Below are 17526 nucleotides of genomic sequence, written 5' to 3' on the forward strand. Positions count from 1 at the left end.
CATGGCACCGAGTTTCCAAGGCAACTGTCTGAGCACGCTCCTGGGGGCCGGAGGGTGTGTCGCAGGTGAGATTCATTTACCTTTTAAGCTCTTAACCCCCACCTGAACCCAGTGCATTTTCTCCAGATCGGCTTTACCCAAATGTAAAAGCTTCTTAAAAAAAAAAAAAGGTCAAAATAGCGACGAAAGGGAAAAGAAAACGCACAAAAAAAACGGCAAAAGAGTAACAAAAACAGGCCAGAAATACAATAATAACAGAATGGAAAACCGAGAGAAAAAAGTGACAAAACTCAACAAAATGGTGATAAAAATGCAACAATAAATTGACGAAAACCCAACAAAAAAGTGATAAAAATGCAACAAAAAAGCACAAATGAAAAAAAAAGTGATTTATAGCAAAAACACTAAAAAAAAACCTACAAAACTACAAACACGATAAAAAGCTTAAAAAAAGTGACAAAAAACGCAGTGACAAAGCCACGAAAAAGTTACTATCACTTTGGTAGGTCTTAGCTTTCAAATGAGGCTTTGCACTGGCATATAGGCTGTGAGCTCCGAGAAGCTTTTAGATTTGGGTAAAACCAAAATGCGCTCAGTTAAAGCGGGGGTTAAGAGGTTAAGCCACACCTGAACTGAGTACATTTTCTCCAGTTTGGGTCCACCCAAACCTAAACGCTTCTTGGAAAAAAACGGCAAAATAGAGACAAAAATAAGACAAAAACAAGGCTGAAAAATGCAAAGAAGGAGCGGCACAAACGTGATATTATACACAAATATTACGACACCTGTGCAATATTGAGATTGATCTATTGTGCTTCAAACCCCATTTAAAAGTGTATAGCAGAGATTTTTTCACTAATATATACTCAAAATATACAAGATATCCTGAATCCCCTCGAAAAAATAAATAAATGTATCTAATATGTCACAAAATTAACTCAGAAATTTAAGCCTGACTCTTTATTATTCGGATTTTAAATTCTTTGTTTCATGTTGCATTCTCTACAGCAGATGTTTCAAATTGTTGTCTTTGAATGATTTCCTGATTTCCTTTACCTTGTTCTTATTTACGTCCAGGTTGCACCATTCTTCTTGTGTCTGCCTTCCCCGTGCTTCAGATTGTGCTAGGTGAGTCCTCTCATGTGGACCGTGTGATTGTCCTGGTCCAGTCCCTTGGTTCTGACCTCCCTGTTTGCAGGCGCGCTGTACATGGGCTCCTGTCCCGTGGCCCCTGTGCTGCCTGTCCATGTGCTGGTCAGTGGTGTGGGGGCCCTCCTGCTCCTCAACCTGCTGGCCCTCCCCAATTTGCTGTGTCCGTCTCGACACACCGGCTCGCTGTGGACTCTGTGGGTGATGAGTGTGGGCCTGCTGTACTGCGCCTGGTTCCTCTACGGTCAGCACTTCCACACTGTGTATATGTAATGGAGTCCATTTGTTTCAGCTCAGTCATGCTATACATGTAAAACACACACATGTCATGGGCTATATGCACCATGTCCCCACGTGATCTCTTCCTGGACCGTGAGACCACCGGTTGTGTGGACCACGGGCCATTCTTTATTTTATTTTTTATTTTTTTACGTCCGCGGCTCACCTTCTCACCCAGGTGTTCCCTCCACCAACTGGGTCGCGATGCATCTCACCTCTGCCTCCGTCACGGGGGGATCTCTCCGTCTCCTTCCTCGTGAGTGCGTCTCGCCATGTGCTGTGTCGTGGGCATTGATATAATATAATAAAGATGAGCGGGTCTCATTCAGCCCCATTCATTGAAGAAGGTTCTGGCTGCTCTATCTCCTCCTACGCAGCCTGTTCCTTTAAAGGGCAAAAAGGCGGGAAGGGTTACGCTCGTGGGGTGGGCGGAGCTTCCACAGAGCCACAGAATATATAAAAAAATATGTTGGAATATGTAAAAAATATGCTTTGAATATATTTAAATTTAGCTTTATATAAAATAAGTTACATTTAAATGTTCTATGACATAGGTGTCAAACTCTGGCCCGAGGGCCAAATTTGGCCCGCAATGTAATTATATTTGGCCCGCGAGGCTATACCAAATGACTACTCGAGCTGGCCCACCGGTATTATACATTTTTTTTTCAGATTTTGCATATCTGGACTATTAAGTTATATATTGTATAGTAATAAGTGTTGCTTGTTCCATATTCAATGTTAAAGCAAATCTTGTTTGGGTCCATTTTAAAAGGTTCATTTGTTCAATGGTGGCCCGCGACTTTGTTCAAGTTTTACATTTTGGCCCACTGTGTATTTGAGTTTGACACCCCTGTTCTATGAGATCAAAATGTAAGTATATTAAATGCACTTGGAATTGAATTTTATTGCAATTTAAATTCAACTTACATAGATTAAATACAAAATAAGTTGTTCCAAAATTGCACACTAAAAGGGAGGTGTTCCAGGCATGTCCTAGTGGGACAAGGCCTCGTGGAAGACCCAGGACACGGTGGTGGGACTATGTCTCCGAGCTGGCCTGGTGTCGCCTCGGGGTCCCCCCAGAACAGCTGGAGGAGGTGTGTGTGGATCGGGAAGTTTGGGCATCTCTGCTGAGACTGCTGCCCCCGCGACCCGGCCCCGGATAAAGCGGAAGAAAATGGATGGATGGAAGTTAATTTAACTAGTTAGTTTAAACTAAGTTAGTTTAACTTTTAAATTAAATTAAAAAGTTAACTTTTTAAATTAAATTAACTTTTTAATTTAACTTAAAAAGCTAAATTAAAAAGTGTATAATAAATACATTTTTGGATACTGAAAATGTATTTATTATACACTTTTTAATGAAACAGTTTTTTGTTTTGTTTTTTATTAAAAAGTTAATTTAATTTAAAGGTGTAGCGGAGGATGTTCTATTTCCGGGTGGATCATCAAGACGATTGGTCCTCCTAATTGTCAATCATTCTGGTGATATGCCTACGTAAGGCCATTGTGCGCGCTCGCCCCTTGTTCATTTCTGCACATGCGTCACTTTCAAGCCTATGTGAGTTACGCTGTTAGCCATTCATTGCTGCTCGCAGAACGCACCGAATCGTTTGAAAATGGCAGAGGGTCAAGAGAAAAAGTGTCTTCGAAGTGTATGAGAAGAAGAGAAAGGCTTCAGAAGAGAGAAACAAGACCAGAGTGTTTTTGGGAGATTCTTCCTCCTCGGAGGCAGGTAGAGCGTTGCGCATGCACTTTTTTTTTTTTTTAAAGTAGAGAGGGCAGTTCTTTCCTAAAATTCGGGAAAATCCTCCTGTATACCTTTAACTTTTTAAATTAATTTAACTTTTTAATTTAATTTGAAAAGTTAAATTAAAAAGTGTATGATAAATACATTTTTGGATGGAGAAAATGTATTTATTATATTAAATTTAAACTTTTATCTTTTAACGCTTTGGACAATCTGGTTTTGCTCAGACGCATGAATTGCTTAAAGCACTTAATACTTTGTGTACGTGCCAAAATACCTTAAAACCTTTAGTGGTGTGTGTTGGGCTGCTGTGACTTCCCTAGTATCTGTCTCCTTTCTGTCTTTTCTTTACGTTGTAACCAATATGAGTGTGTGTCTGTTCTGCAGGGAGCTACCTGGTTTACTCCGTGTATCCGCCGCAGTACCTGGACAGCTCCACGGTCTTGGGAAACTCCACGTCGGCTCCAGAGGTCCATTTGACCCAAAACCACACGAAGGCGTCTCCAGCTGCCAGCTCTGGACTGCACTGTGACCGCTCTCTGTACCTGTTTGCCTTCTGGACGCACACAATAGTGTACGCGTTCGCCGGGAACGCACTGGTCATCCTGATATGTCTGTGCGGCTTCATGAAGATCAGCGACCTGGTGGTCAAATATTTCACCTCCTGATCCAAACGCCGTGTTTTTACCAACACTGCAGTCAGAGATGGAAGTCCTCGAGTTTCCAGCTCTGACAGTTTTTGCTGTTTGTTTTCAGTTCCATCCGCGGCCTCGCACCTGCGTTTTTATGTGAGACTCTGCCCCCTCACCAGCCCAGCAGAGCCCTGCGTTCTGCCCAGCACCACCTGCTGGAGGTGCCCAGGTCACGTTACAAACAGTGGGGTCACGTGCCATCACAGACCTGCCCACGTTCAAAGCAAAACTAAAGCCTCATGTGTTTAGAAAGGTCTTTGGCACATAGTTCTGTGGCACATCGTTGTGAATGTGAAAATTGTCTGTTTTAAATGACATTTTATAACTTTTAACTTTTTTAATTGTATTTTATTGTGTACAGCACTTTTGTCATATTCTGCTTATTTAGTCATTGTTTACCTCCTGATTCACTCCCTTCTCCTGGATTGTGCCTGCTCCTGTTCATGTTTTCCTGCTCTCCACAGCTGCTCCCCATTTCCTCGTCAATTCGGGGGAGAGTATATATACTCCCTCAGTTCAGTCAGTCTCTTGCTAGATTGTCGACCTGTCAAGAGAGACACAAGCTCTGTGAAATTATTGAGAGTTTCTGATTGTAAGAAATCTGTTTTGTTCTCCTGTCTTCTAAATCAAGAAGTCCTGTTTGGGAGAATTTAAGTTACCTGTTTTGGTTTGGTGCCTGTTCGTCTGTTAAAGATATTTTCAGTTTAACCTTACTCCATACTGCGTTGCATTTGAGTTCTAACATATCTGTGATAACTTTGGTCAACTTCGGTTGTTGTAACGCACTTTAGAAATAAAACTTGATTAATTTAGAATGCATAATGAAGCTACAAAGAAGGTGAACAAGGGCTCATTTGTGCCTAATGCAATAAACCTGCTGAATAAGCGCTAGTGGAGTTGCAGCACAACTGTTTTTAATTGTTCTTATTAACTTATTGTCTTTGATACTGTCTGTCATGTCTGTTGTGACTATGCGTGATTTTGTGACTGTGATGGTGAACCAAAGACAAATTTCCACCTCGGCGGACAATAATGTAAATCTAATCTAATCTTTTCTCTGATCTGATCCTCTGAATCCGCCCGGTTTAACCCTAGAACACTATCGCTCAAATTCAAAACACCATCACTAACGCTGGGTGATTTTTTTTCCCGAGATAATACAACTGATAAAAAGTACTTGTCATCAAAATCTATCAAAACATGACAATACGTGACACATGTGAGCAGTGTTCTTTTTATATTAAACTGTGTCATGTCTAATAAAAGAAAAGAAAATCACCATGAGAGGACCAGTTAAAAATGCTCCAAAATTACTGGAAAATGAGGAATTTGGGAACAAAAAATTGCTAAAAAATAGTTTTTGGTCCACCCATTCCTGGAATATGTGAGACTTCTCTAGTGAAGGCTCAGTGTCCTTGGCACAAACAGCCACAGGAGAGAGAAATTAAATATGTCTGATTTTGAATGGGTATAAATGACCAGCTGACTAAAATAACAATGTGTTACTCAGTTGAGGTCAGAGACACTAAACTCTGTGATACGAGCAAAGCTGGAGTTGAAGTCGCAAAATAAATGTGGTAGCCCTGAATGTCAACCTTGAATACATAACAAACAAAAAAATCTTCTAAACCCTTTATAATTTCCTCAAACGCATGCATTTATAACGGAAATCTATAGGGCACATCTTAACAAGCTAAAACAAAAAATATACCAAAGTCAGTCTTTCAACAGATTATCCACACGTCAGGCCAGTCACGCTGATGTTTTATTTACTACACGGTGAGTTTATGTTTATGTAACCGAATGGAAAGGCGCTAGTAAGCGTCCATAACTTTAAATGCATGTAAACAATACTTCACTTCTAGCAAGCAACACAGGTTTTTAACAGGCTTAATGATGACAGAGACATGGCATTTACTTTGTTACTTCATTTATTAATAAATACGTTTCTCTTTTGGTATTTTTGGTTAAAAAGGAAAATTACGTCGGACGCACACACATTGGCTCCTTCCGAAACCATCAGATTACTAAGAGCTCTTACGCCAAACCGGATGTGCGTCAGTGTCCAGGGTCTGTCAGTTAGGAAGGAGTTAGGAAAAGGAGCCTCGATGCTAACTATCATAGCCACTTTAGCATAGTGACCTCTGATGCTAACTAACCGGTGATTAGGAGCTATGTGCCATCCCACAAGCCACTGCGCCAAACCCCCCCTCGCCCCCACCCTCGAGTGATTCATGCGCAACCACTGTTGATTGACAGGAGCACATTTAATAATAAAAATAATAATAATTAAAAAGTAAGATTCTGCACAAGCCAAACTTTATAAAAGTGACAAAATCCATGTTGTCGTCCCCACAGCTCAGTCACATGTCAGTGTTAAAGAGGAAACTCAGGAAACGGATTAAATACTTTTGTTTTCATTTAGTAGAAACTTAAGCCCCATGGATCATTTGCATAATGCATAATTTTCTCCTTAAATGTCTTTGTTTTGACACTATGTTGTTGTTGGACACTGTACAGTAGGGGGCGACATGCACTTTTGTTTGGCCTCACTCCACCAATAACTTTAAAGGAGCTATATCATGCTATTTTAGCCATTCCAAAGTTAAGTATAGGCATTTATGATATATTGTACCTCTACCACTATGGAGCACTCATTTTTGTGATAAATATAAGTGTTTTCTGGAGGTATTTTTCGAACCCGGAAGACAAAACGCTTCGATTCAGTTAACTCCGCCCCCTCTCTCCGCACATACAACTTTACCGTAATATAAATAAACAGCAATAAGTGAAGTTACTTCACGATGCAGTTATACGGAGTTGACATCTGCAACACAGCTTCATAAATGGCTAACACACATGCTAATATGCTAACACACATGCTAATATGCTAACCCGCGTTTGGATTGACTCACCGCTCTGGTCCATCGCTGTTTACATTATGGGACTCGCGTTGGTTATAAAAGTTAATCCACTTTGATTCTGGCGAAGGTTCACCAAACATCCATCAGTGACAGTCACAGATAAAAAAATATTTTGGTGATAGTCGCCGAATCCCGGAGGAAAAAACAGCTAGACGAGTGGCGTCTTCCTGAAAAAGGTTGAATAAACTCCGTAGCCAAACGCGCTTCTTTTTCTCCGTGACATTATCGTTGGTAAGAATAAAGAACAGGTGTGTCAGAGTAGGTAACGAGCTCCATCTTCACAGCTGCAGCGCAAACATGACTGATCTGTTCAGACGCGATGTGTTTGTTTTGGCCTCAGCTGACCTGGAAGCACCTCGGGCACATCCTTTTTATTTTTTTTATTTATTTTTTTCTCTTTGTTTCTCTCTTACGACAGAAATAATGAAAAAGCTGTTTTACAAATTAAAATCAGGCCGTAAGCATAGAATTAAGACATTACATTACAGACGTCGAGCACTTCCGTTCCGCTGTGACGACACAACTGAACACTCAGTCGTTCACCAGGAGAGGGAGGAGCTGCTGCTCAGAGAGCAGGATTCAGGAGGATTACTGAGAGCTGTGTGAATGAAGCCACAAACCACTCTGGGGGTGTTTTTGATAAGGAAATAGCATAACAACATGGCTAAAAGCTCCAAAAAGTCAATTTTGCATGATATAGGACCTTTAAAGAAAAACACCTGTTGATGTCACTTCCCCTTCCCCTGTTTAAGGATGGACGGATTGTGCAAATTCTGCTGAAGGTCTAGTTCACTAACTGCACAGATCTAACAGTCGACCCCATGAAAGGTTAAGGAGTTAGTTGCTAGTGTTAGTGCTTAGAGGCTACAATTTGATGGTTTCGGACGCAGCCATTATGTCCGAGGCACATACTTCGACAGAATTGAAATCATGAGCAGTACAGGAGAGTCCAACAAGAAAAACATCTCCAGGCAATGGAAGAGCTGGAGATGCTTCCAAAGGGGAGGCTTGACTGAACCAGGAACCTATAGAGAAGCAGGTTAGGTTTTGACCACTAATCCAATATACAGGCTAAAGTTACTGGCATAGCGGGGGAGGCGCAGGACCTGGCGCGCCACAGGTCTCGTACACAAGCCCCATCACGCACACGAGGAGTCCAACGCCGAGGCCACTAAGACACACACCTGTTAGCTCTGACGAACGTTTATGTGGACTAGCCTGCATACACTCAACTCACCGATGCCCGCACACTTCTCGCCAAACCGCCGGTGTCCCAGTTTATATCGCCAACTAGTTTATCTTGCCTGACAGCGTGGATGACAGCATGGCTGACAGTTGTCGGTAGGTGTGGCTTGCCGCAGCTGGCCGTGATTCTACAGCTGTGAAGGCAGGCTTAATACATCGATCACTGACCACGAAGACGCACAAGTCAACAAATAAGGTTACGTTGAATGTATGCAGTTTAGTTTTTGCGATTTAAGATTTTCGCAGGAGGTGCCATCTTTCTGGATGGGATGTGCCAGGGTTTCACAACGCCATCTTGTCAAGTCCAAGGATGGAGCTACAGTAAGGAGCAGGTTCCTGCACACACACACACACGCGTCACATTTCATGTGCGCCATGCTTAAAAGGCACCAACCTGGTAACGCGCTCGCAGCGCTTCACTTGAGCTGCTGTGGCCAAAGAGAGTAATGTACAGTCCCCTCATGTCCTTCAGATACATTATCTGTGGCAGTAGGTCATGAGTAAATGTTAAATTGGCATTATACTATAGACAACATTGGCCAAGCTTACTACAAGTGTCCAGTGGTGGTGAGAGCACACCGCCCCAAATGCCACATCATGGCTCAGGATGTCAAACTACAAAAATGAAATACAAAATGGACAGTCAATGCACAGCCTCTGTGAACAATTTGTATGGCCCAATCTTCGACCAAAGGCCCGTACCAGGGTGTACAATTGCCATCATTAGTTGAAGGACTAAGTATATTTAAAAATTCATAAAGTAATTTCATAGTTTGATACATATGCTAACCCTCTTAGATGTACTCACAGGTGTCCATATTGAGGATCCACCTGGGATCCCGCCTCACCGCCCGACTCCACCTGGGATCCCGCCTCACCGCCCGACTCCACCTTGGCCTTGGGTCCCGCCTCACCGCCCGACTCCTCTGCCTGGTTGACCTTCAGTTTAGAAGGAATTCTTGCTTTCGGTGTAATGAAAGGCTTCAGCAGGTCCAAGTTGGCCCGTATTTTGCTCTGGCCTTGTGGAGCCATGAGCTCCACATACTTGTTCCGGAGACACACAATAGTAAAGGGTCTCAGCATACGAGCGGAGAGTCCTCTGTTCCGCCTTTTTATTGCGCAGAAGAACCTGGTCCCCCACCGCAAATTAGTTTTTGTTTGCGGGTCCTCTCCTTAGCTCGCACGATGTTGTCCCTGACCTCCTCGTACACCTCCTTTTGCTGCTGGAGCCCCTTAAAAGGCAAATCTGCACTCGCAGTTGCCAGGACTCCTTCGTCAGTAATCTAAAAGTAAAAGTATCAACAATATCACTTTGATTAGGTAACATGACATAACATGCCATTACCCTGGAATTTCCAGAGGGTATCTGGCCTCCCTGCCAAACAGCAACTAGTATGGACTGAATTGTGTGGTGTGCTGCGGCTTTGTGCGCAAGCAAACATTGTTGGCTGCAAATACTCCTCCCAAGTATCTGGGTGGTCCTTCACCACCTTATTTAGGCATCTAAAAGTACCAAGACAGTGAATATCAAGTGAGTAAACATGGATTGCTCCTTACCCCTGAATTGTGCCATTCATTTTTTCAACCAAACCATTTGTCTGGGGGTGGTAGGGGGAGTAATAGCTCCTTTCAATGCCCAGCTTGGCGCACACCGCAGCATTCAGCTTAAAAGATGCATACGTGCAGACCATGAGCACAGTTAATATAATGAAGTAAATCGTGTGAAGACTTACCTTATTGCGGAACTCGCTTGCCATTGTCCGTGAGTATCCTTTTTGGAACGCCAAAAGTGTGAATAAACCGCATGACGCACGTTGTCACCTCCTCGGCAGTCTTCCCTCTCAAAGGGTAGGCTCAGCCCACTTTGTGAAGTAGTCGATCATGACACAAATGTACTGATAACCACTTTTAGTTTTTGTAAGTTTCCCCACCAATTCAAAGGGCTCGGTTACCTGCATTCAAGTAAAAAAACAAAAAAAACAATGTTCAAATGAATTACAACAACAACCTTTTCTTTTATATTGCTGCTGCGCGTTTGGCAGGGAGGGCACATCTTGATCTATAAAGATGATTGTCATGTGTTAGTCATTTGCATGGGTTGGACATGATTTTGAGAACCCCTTTGAAAACGAGACGATTCATCTCATGGGGTGGATCCTCTAATAAAATGTTCATAAATAAAGCAATTATTCCTCTACTCACCCAGTCCTGGATGTCCTTCTGCATCCCAGGCCAATAACATCGAGCAGTAATGGTCTTGTGCGTTTTTCCCAGCCACAGTGTAGTAGTTGTCTGTGCCAAATCTGATGGATTCACGCACCGTTACACAGCAAACACGACAAAGACGAGACACAACTCACTGCCAGTCGCCACAGTGCAGAGCCCGGGCCGTCGGTCCTCCGAGTTTGCTGCCATGGAACTGATCAAAGACTTGGCTGGCCTCCTTGGCCAAGGTCACCACTTTGGCCAGGTGGACCCTCTTCTTCCTCCGGCACACGTAATGCAGCGCTCCATCTGATACATACAACACAAACTACTGAGGATGTGTGAGTGAACCACATTGTCAGTACATTTTGGTCCAGTTTTGAAAACCATATCCTTAACATTGTGCAACTGTGATTCCCTTTAATAGTGTAAGACTTGGCCCGTCTCTTGATGGAGGCCCGAAGCTCAGCCTGTGGCGGCCTCTTTGAACTTTTCCAAAGTTAAATAGTATTTTCACTGTTCTATCAACGTACTCACCACTGTCACCTCACAGGATCAAGGATGACTGAACCTGAGGACCTGCTTTTTATACCCAGTTGTGACGACTACACTTTGCACCAGTGTTGCATTGCACTTGAACAGGTCCTCAGGTTCAGTCATCCTTGATTCTGTGAGATGTGAGAGTAAGTACAACAGTAGGTGAGTTAGATTGTGATAGTGAGTAGGTAGACGTAGAAATAGTTAGAGATTTAGATTAATATAGAAATTACAGACACGGAGGTCGAAGCTAGTCGTTTTTGGCTGAATAGTGTATTTCAGTTTAAACATAGTTCAGAATAGAGTGAAGGTTATTAACTAGTTTAGTTTTGAGTTAGTAAAGGTGTAGATCAGTTTAGTTGAGATTAGATATTTAGAAAGGTAAAGCATAGACAGAGTTTAGTTTATTTGAGATCATTACATGATTTCAGGGTAAGTTTGAGGGACATTTTACTTGGCCATGGACCCTCTGAAAGTCACAGAGTTAATGGACTGGATGGTGCACGGCAGGCTTCCGCCACAGGCTGAGCTTCGGGCCTCCATCAAGGGATGGGCCAAGTGTTACACTACTAAAAGTACTTTAACTTACCACCGGCTACATTTAAATTTTACAAGACTGAATTAATCACCTGAATAACTGCGGATTAACGTTGTTTAAGTAAGGATTAAACAACGAGGAGCCGTGCAACACCACGACGCGCAGCGGAGTGGTGTTACTCCGCGAAGTGCATTATAACCGTCTAATGCACGGCTCAGAGTTGTTTAATCCGCTTATACCATGGTCCCACAAACGTAACATTTATAATAAATATTTGTTTCATTTACTAAAGTCACTAAATATGCCAGACCACTGGGACTATTTTCTGTGGGTTATTAGCCGGTCACTGAAGGCTCGTCTCAGAGCGATCTCAGTCAGGCGCAACAAAACAACATAAGCACACGCCGCATCGCCAGAATCACAACACAACAGGACTAACCCGGCACTTTTCCGTGGAAGTAAACACCGATGTGCGGCACTCGTGGGCAGGAGTTATTAGCTCAACCAGCTCAACTGTTTATGGAAACAGCTGCGGTGGAGTCGCTCACACCTGGGCCCAATGGCCGCTGGCTGCCCTGCTTTTTGACCACAAACGTGGGGGCCGCCATTGCTCCGCCGTTGCTGCAGTACCTCCATATCGCCGCTAGGCCCCCATTGAAAAGCATTGGACTTTAGACACGTTAAAAACTACTTTAAAGCCTGGTTTCAATTGTTTCAACGCTAGACTAGGCTAGATCTTCCTCCTGAGATAACGCTGGGTTAATAACAATATATGAAACCAGGCTGGTTTTCGTAATATGATTTTTTGAAATCTCGTATTTAACGAGGCTCGGACTGTTAGCATTGGAGCAGCGCGAGCTACACGTCACGCAAGGGCCGAGTCTACGGTGAAAATCCCGCCCGTATGTCCTTTTTAGGAACATGCTTCGTCAGAGCTGGGGAGGGGGAGCCTGTAAATCCGCCATGAATTGCCCCACGGCCGTGGTCATTCTGGTAAACGGGGAGGAGTGAGCATAAGACGTCCATTATTTTCTACAGTCTATGCCTGGGCCCCACAAACTGAAACTTTTATGTTTGACTTTACTAATCCAGCCAAATATGTTTAAATGCAGGATCATTTTATGTACGCCTGAAAATCATGAATAGTGCCTTAACTGTTGTCAATAGAAATGGAAAGCTCATATTTAGCAACAGTAGCTAACCTAGCTGCTCACTCTCCTCTACTTCCCATTTATCAAACATTTTGTTTTGGCCAAAAACGTTGAAATTAAACAAAATCCATCTCATACGTTCCTGTCAGTCACTAATTACACGTTTATCTGATTCAGCTGTGTCATGCGTTGCTATGGCGATGCCCACAGCGCAGTGATATCCCAGTGATTTAACTACCGGACTACGTGTGCGGTTACACGAAAATAATGCACGCTTGTTATCCCCCAGCAGCCAATCAGAATCGAGTATTCACCCAGACCATGGTATAATTATCCGGATATCACACCGCTGTGGGCATCGCCATAGCAACGCATGACACAGCTGAATCAGATAAACGCGTAATTAGTGACTGACAGGAACGAATGAGATGGATTTTGTTTAATTTCAACGTTTTTGGCCAAAACAAAACGTTTGATAAATGGGAAGTAGAGGAGAGTGAGCAGCTAGGTTAGCTACTGTTAATAAAATATGAGCTTTCCATTTCTATTAAACTGTTAAGGCACTATTTATAATTTTCAGGCGTACATAAAATTATCCCAGAATTTAAGCATATTTGGCTGGATTAATAAAGTGAAACATAAAAGTCAAAGTTCGTGGGGCCCAGCGGACTCCACCACAGCTGTTTCCATAAACAGTTGAGCTGGTTGAGCTAGCTAGCTAGCTTCAGGTTAAACAGCGTAAACGTGAAATAACTTCTGCCCACGAGTGCCGCACATCGGTGTTTACTTCCACGGAAAAGTGCCGGGTTAGTCCTGTTGTGTTGTGATTCTGGCGATGCGGCGTGTGCTTATGTTGTTTTGTTGCGCCTGACAGAGATCGCTCTGAGACGAGCCTTCAGTGACCGGCTAATAACCCACAGAAAATAGTCCCGGTATTCTGGCATATTTAGTGAGTTTAGTAAATGAAAAAAAAAACATTTATTATAAATGCTACGTTTGTGGGACCCTGGTATAAGCGGATCAAACAACTCAACAACAACTTCGCGGAGTTGCTCCGCTGCGCGTCGTGGTGTTCTTGACTCCGCGTTGTGCATTATAACCGTCTAATGCACGGCTCCGAGTTGTTTAATCCTTACATAACATCCTCTTAACCCAGCTCTGACTCACCAAGGGTTAACTACGACAGACAGGAATGACCTCAACTGAACCAAGCTGTTTTTGTAACGTTGATGTGCAAATATTGGGAGAGTTCATTTTAAATCTGTCTTTAGTCCCGGTTCAGTCGGTCTTTAGTCCTGGACATGTTCCCCAGACTGGAGCTCGTGCTGGTCATGGTGTGGTTCCTCTTCTGTTGGGGTAAGTGACTACTTTTAAAGGATCTGTATCCTGCTATTTTAGCCATTCCAAAGTTAAGTATAGGCATTTATATGATATATTGTACCTCTACCGCTATTGAGCACTCATTTTTGTGATAAATGTAAGTGTTTTCTGGAGGTATTTTTCAAACCCGGAAGACACAACGCTTCGATTGAGTTAACTCCGCTCCCTCTCTCCGCACATACAACTTTACCGTAATATAAATAAACAGCAATAAGTGAAAATACTTTTCAGTTATAAGTTATAAGGAGTTGACATCTGCAACACAGGTTCATAAATGGCTAACACACATGCTAACACGCGTTTGGATTGACTCACCACTCTCGTCCATCGCTGTTTACATTTTGGGACTCGCGTTGGTTATAAAAGTTAATCCACTTTGTCACTGATGGATGTTTGGTGAACCTTCACCAGAGACAGTCACAGAAAAACAATATTTTGGTGATAGTCGCTGAATCCCGGAGAAAAAAACAACTTCTGACGGGAGTGGCCTCTTCTTTACGAAGGTTGAATCATAGACTGTATATATACTCCTGTCCACGTAACCAAACGCGCTTCTTTTTCTCCGTGACATGATCGTTAGTTAAGAATAAAGAACAGGAGTGTCCAGTTATAACGAGCTCCATCTTCACAGCTGCAGCGCAAACATGACGTCTGTTCAGACGCTCAGGGATGTGTTTGTTTTGGCCACAGCTGACCTGGAAGCTCCTCGGGCACATCCTTTCTTTTTCTTTCTTTTTTTTTTCCTTTCCCTTTATTTATTTATTTCTTACAACAGAAATAATGAAAACGCTGTTTTACAAATTAAAATCCGGCCGTAAGCATAGAATTAAGACATTACATTACAGACGTCGAGCACTTCCGTTCCGTTACGACACAACTGAACACTCAGTCGTTCACCAGGAGAGGGAGGAGCAGCTGCTCATAGAGCAGGATTCAGGAGGATTACTGAGAGCTGCATGAATGAAGCCACAAACCACTCTGGGGGTGTTTTTGATAAGGAAATAGCATAACAACATGGCTAAAAGCTCCAAAAAGTCGATTTTGCATGATATAGGACCTTTAAATAGTTTATAATCAAGACTAAAGATGCACTGATCCAGCTTTTTTGCTACCGATACTGGGGTTTGAGTATCTGCCGATATCCGATATTTACCGATACCAATACCAAAAAAAACGTGACTTTTTCTCAGTGAAAAAATTGACGCTTTTCTCCATTTTAAAGGAATAGGCCACCGTTTTCACATACTGAGATATGTTCTTACCTTAGCTTTGACGAGTTCATTTGTGCTTGTCTGGTCTTCCCCCGTGCCTTCAGTCACGTAAACACAGCGCAGACGGCGTTAGCATTTAGCCTCTCCCTCTCTCCTCTATAGCTCCAAAACAGGTCAAGATAGAAAATACCAAGCTCTTCCACGTTTTCCCTATTTAAATATGGTTACGTGAAGTGTTCCACTACAAAGTATAATTACACAAAATTAAACAATGTGGATTTTCTAAGCGGATAAAAGGGGGGACTAGATTGTAAGGCGTAATAATACCTGGAGTAGTTCGGCATCCGCACAGTAAAGTGAAGATACTATTGCGCGGATTTCGAACTACTCTACTACAATATCATAATAATATGTAACATGTCTAGAAATGTTGAAATAAACCTTTACGTGAAATGAAAGCGCTTTGCCACGTGACCCACAGGAGCCATTTTGTGACTTCTCTTGCAGGGAACCCGGCTGTGAACAGGAACCCAACAGGTAAATCCACCCAGGAGTCAAACCCACAACCTCCCACTGAGAGCCAGGCTAGCCCCTCAGAGCCGTACAGTCTGCGGTTGGTCGGGGGAGACAGCCGGTGTCGGAGGGAGCTGGAGGTCCAGAGGTTGGGACAGGACTGGATCGGAGTGGATCCTTGGTACTTCCCTCTGCGGCTCGGACACAGAGTGTGCACGGAGCTGGACTGTGACTCTGCTCTGGCTGCCAGGAGGAAACCGGTGTCAAACAGAGAGGCGTTTTTAGTCATTCCAAACGCCTGCGAGAATGCTTCACTCGGCCTCTGTTTTGTCGACAGGTTTTTTCGCACGGACTGGAGTCTGGAGCTCAACTGTTCAGGTGAGGGATTAGGAAAACTCTGCTCCTATTCAATGTTTTCAGTGACGTCAGTTAGAGGGCAGTGACACCGGATATACATAGCCACCTAAAAAATTCTTTGTTACCAATAAGTATCGTGAAGTATGCATCAAGATTTTGCACAGATGCTATCCTGTTAACAGTGTAATATCCAAATAACGTTTAAATGTTGATCCTCTTTGCCCATTTTGTTATAGTATTGAAGAATCGATTAGCCATCTTTTCTGGGAATGTTCTTACACACAAGTATTTTGGAAAGACATCAATCTGTTTGTGAATAGAAAACTTACAACTCAACCTTAAAGAGGGGGTATTATGCTTTTTTCAGCCACATAGCACCAGTCTCTAGCACACTAAAATGATGACGAAACCTTCTGTTGGTCTGTCAATGCAGTAAATTAGAAGAACTGCCTTGTATAAAATTGCTCTTTCAAAATGGCGGTAGCAAATAACTTGAAATAGGCCCCTGTCTCTTTAAGAACCTCTGACCCTTTCCGACACGCCCCCTCCACACGCTGTCTGTGGCATCACAACACTCCGCTCGTTGTCTCAACAGTATTGAAACTACGATCGGGGCATTTTAATTTTTATTGTTGGAAAGGAGCTACTGTTTATCACTTTGTGAACAATGGCCACACAGGATATTATTTGGAGACAAACCTTCCACACCGGACGCTTGGAAGGGGCTCTTGCCTGAAAAATAACTGCTGTTTGGAGGCTCTCTCTTTGCATCTGCCATGCCCTATGGATCTCTAACTATACCCCCATGGACGACACCAGGATCTGCAGGAGCCCATACGATTCAAAAGACGGACATTATCTGTGCAGGTGGACAATGGTTTTTCGAGGTTACCCGTTAGCTTGTTATAATCGACTACAGCTCATTGTTGATGAAAAGTCTGTAATAAACCACAAATGTGTAAAGCCAGGCTCATTGTGTGATCATCGTAAAGGCTGCTTCGAGTAGTTGCTGCTTTATTGACGTTATTTGTGCATAATATGCTGCCTGTTTTCAATGAATGTTGTGAAGGTGAAGGTTGTTAGCTTGTCGCGGCTAATAGTGCCTTAGCTCCGGGAGAAACCACTCGGCTACGACTCACTGTAGATGAAATGTGAGCAATAAACTACACAATCAACAAGCCAGGCTCCGTGTGTGATCATCATAAAGGCTGCTTCAAGCAGTTGCTTGTTTTAGTGACGTTTTCAATGCATAATATGCTGCTTGTATTCAGTGAATTTTCCCGTTAGCTTGTCGCGGCTAGCTTGTTAGCTCCGGGAGAAAGCCACTCGGCTATGACCCATTGTAGATGAAATGTGAGCAATAAACTTCCAAATCAACAAGCCTGGCTCCGTGTGTGATCATTGTTAAACGGTTCTTTATGTGTGTGGTGGTTTTATTGACTTTATGTGTGCATATTTCTCGTTTCACGTGATGACTCGAGGTTTAGCTTAACATTAGCTTTCTCCGGAGGCTCTGTGCATCATCAAGGCCCAGCGCAGAACCAGACACTGAAATAAGTGTTCTTGTCACCGGTTTTAATCCTGGGTGTTTA

General features: G+C 43.0%; 1 protein-coding gene across 1 annotated transcript; it reads left to right on the forward strand.

Annotated features, from left to right (window-relative positions):
- Positions 1 to 3896, forward strand: LOC306964640 (uncharacterized protein). The gene is made up of 4 exons (XM_079558723.1): positions 1 to 65; positions 1078 to 1128; positions 1199 to 1393; positions 3569 to 3896. The coding sequence occupies exons 1-4, from the start codon at positions 2 to 4 to the stop codon at positions 3847 to 3849; spliced, it is 591 nt and encodes a 196-aa protein (XP_079414849.1). The 5' UTR covers position 1; the 3' UTR covers positions 3850 to 3896.
- Positions 3897 to 17526: the final 13630 nt, after the last annotated feature.

Source organism: Gobius niger (genome assembly GCF_951799975.1).
Source record: "Gobius niger genome assembly, chromosome: 6".
In the NCBI taxonomy this organism is placed as follows: Eukaryota; Metazoa; Chordata; class Actinopteri; order Gobiiformes; family Gobiidae; genus Gobius; species Gobius niger.

Bases quoted from the DNA above. Each gene is read 5' to 3' on its own strand.
- LOC306964640 (XM_079558723.1), top strand. From the start codon at position 2: ATGGCACCGAGTTTCCAAGGCAACTGTCTGAGCACGCTCCTGGGGGCC. The intron at 66-1,077 runs GTGAGATTCATT...ATTTACGTCCAG, and splicing joins GGCCGGAGGGTGTGTCGCAG to GTTGCACCATTCTTCTTGTG. The intron at 1,394-3,568 runs GTCAGCACTTCC...TCTGTTCTGCAG, and splicing joins CTGCGCCTGGTTCCTCTACG to GGAGCTACCTGGTTTACTCC.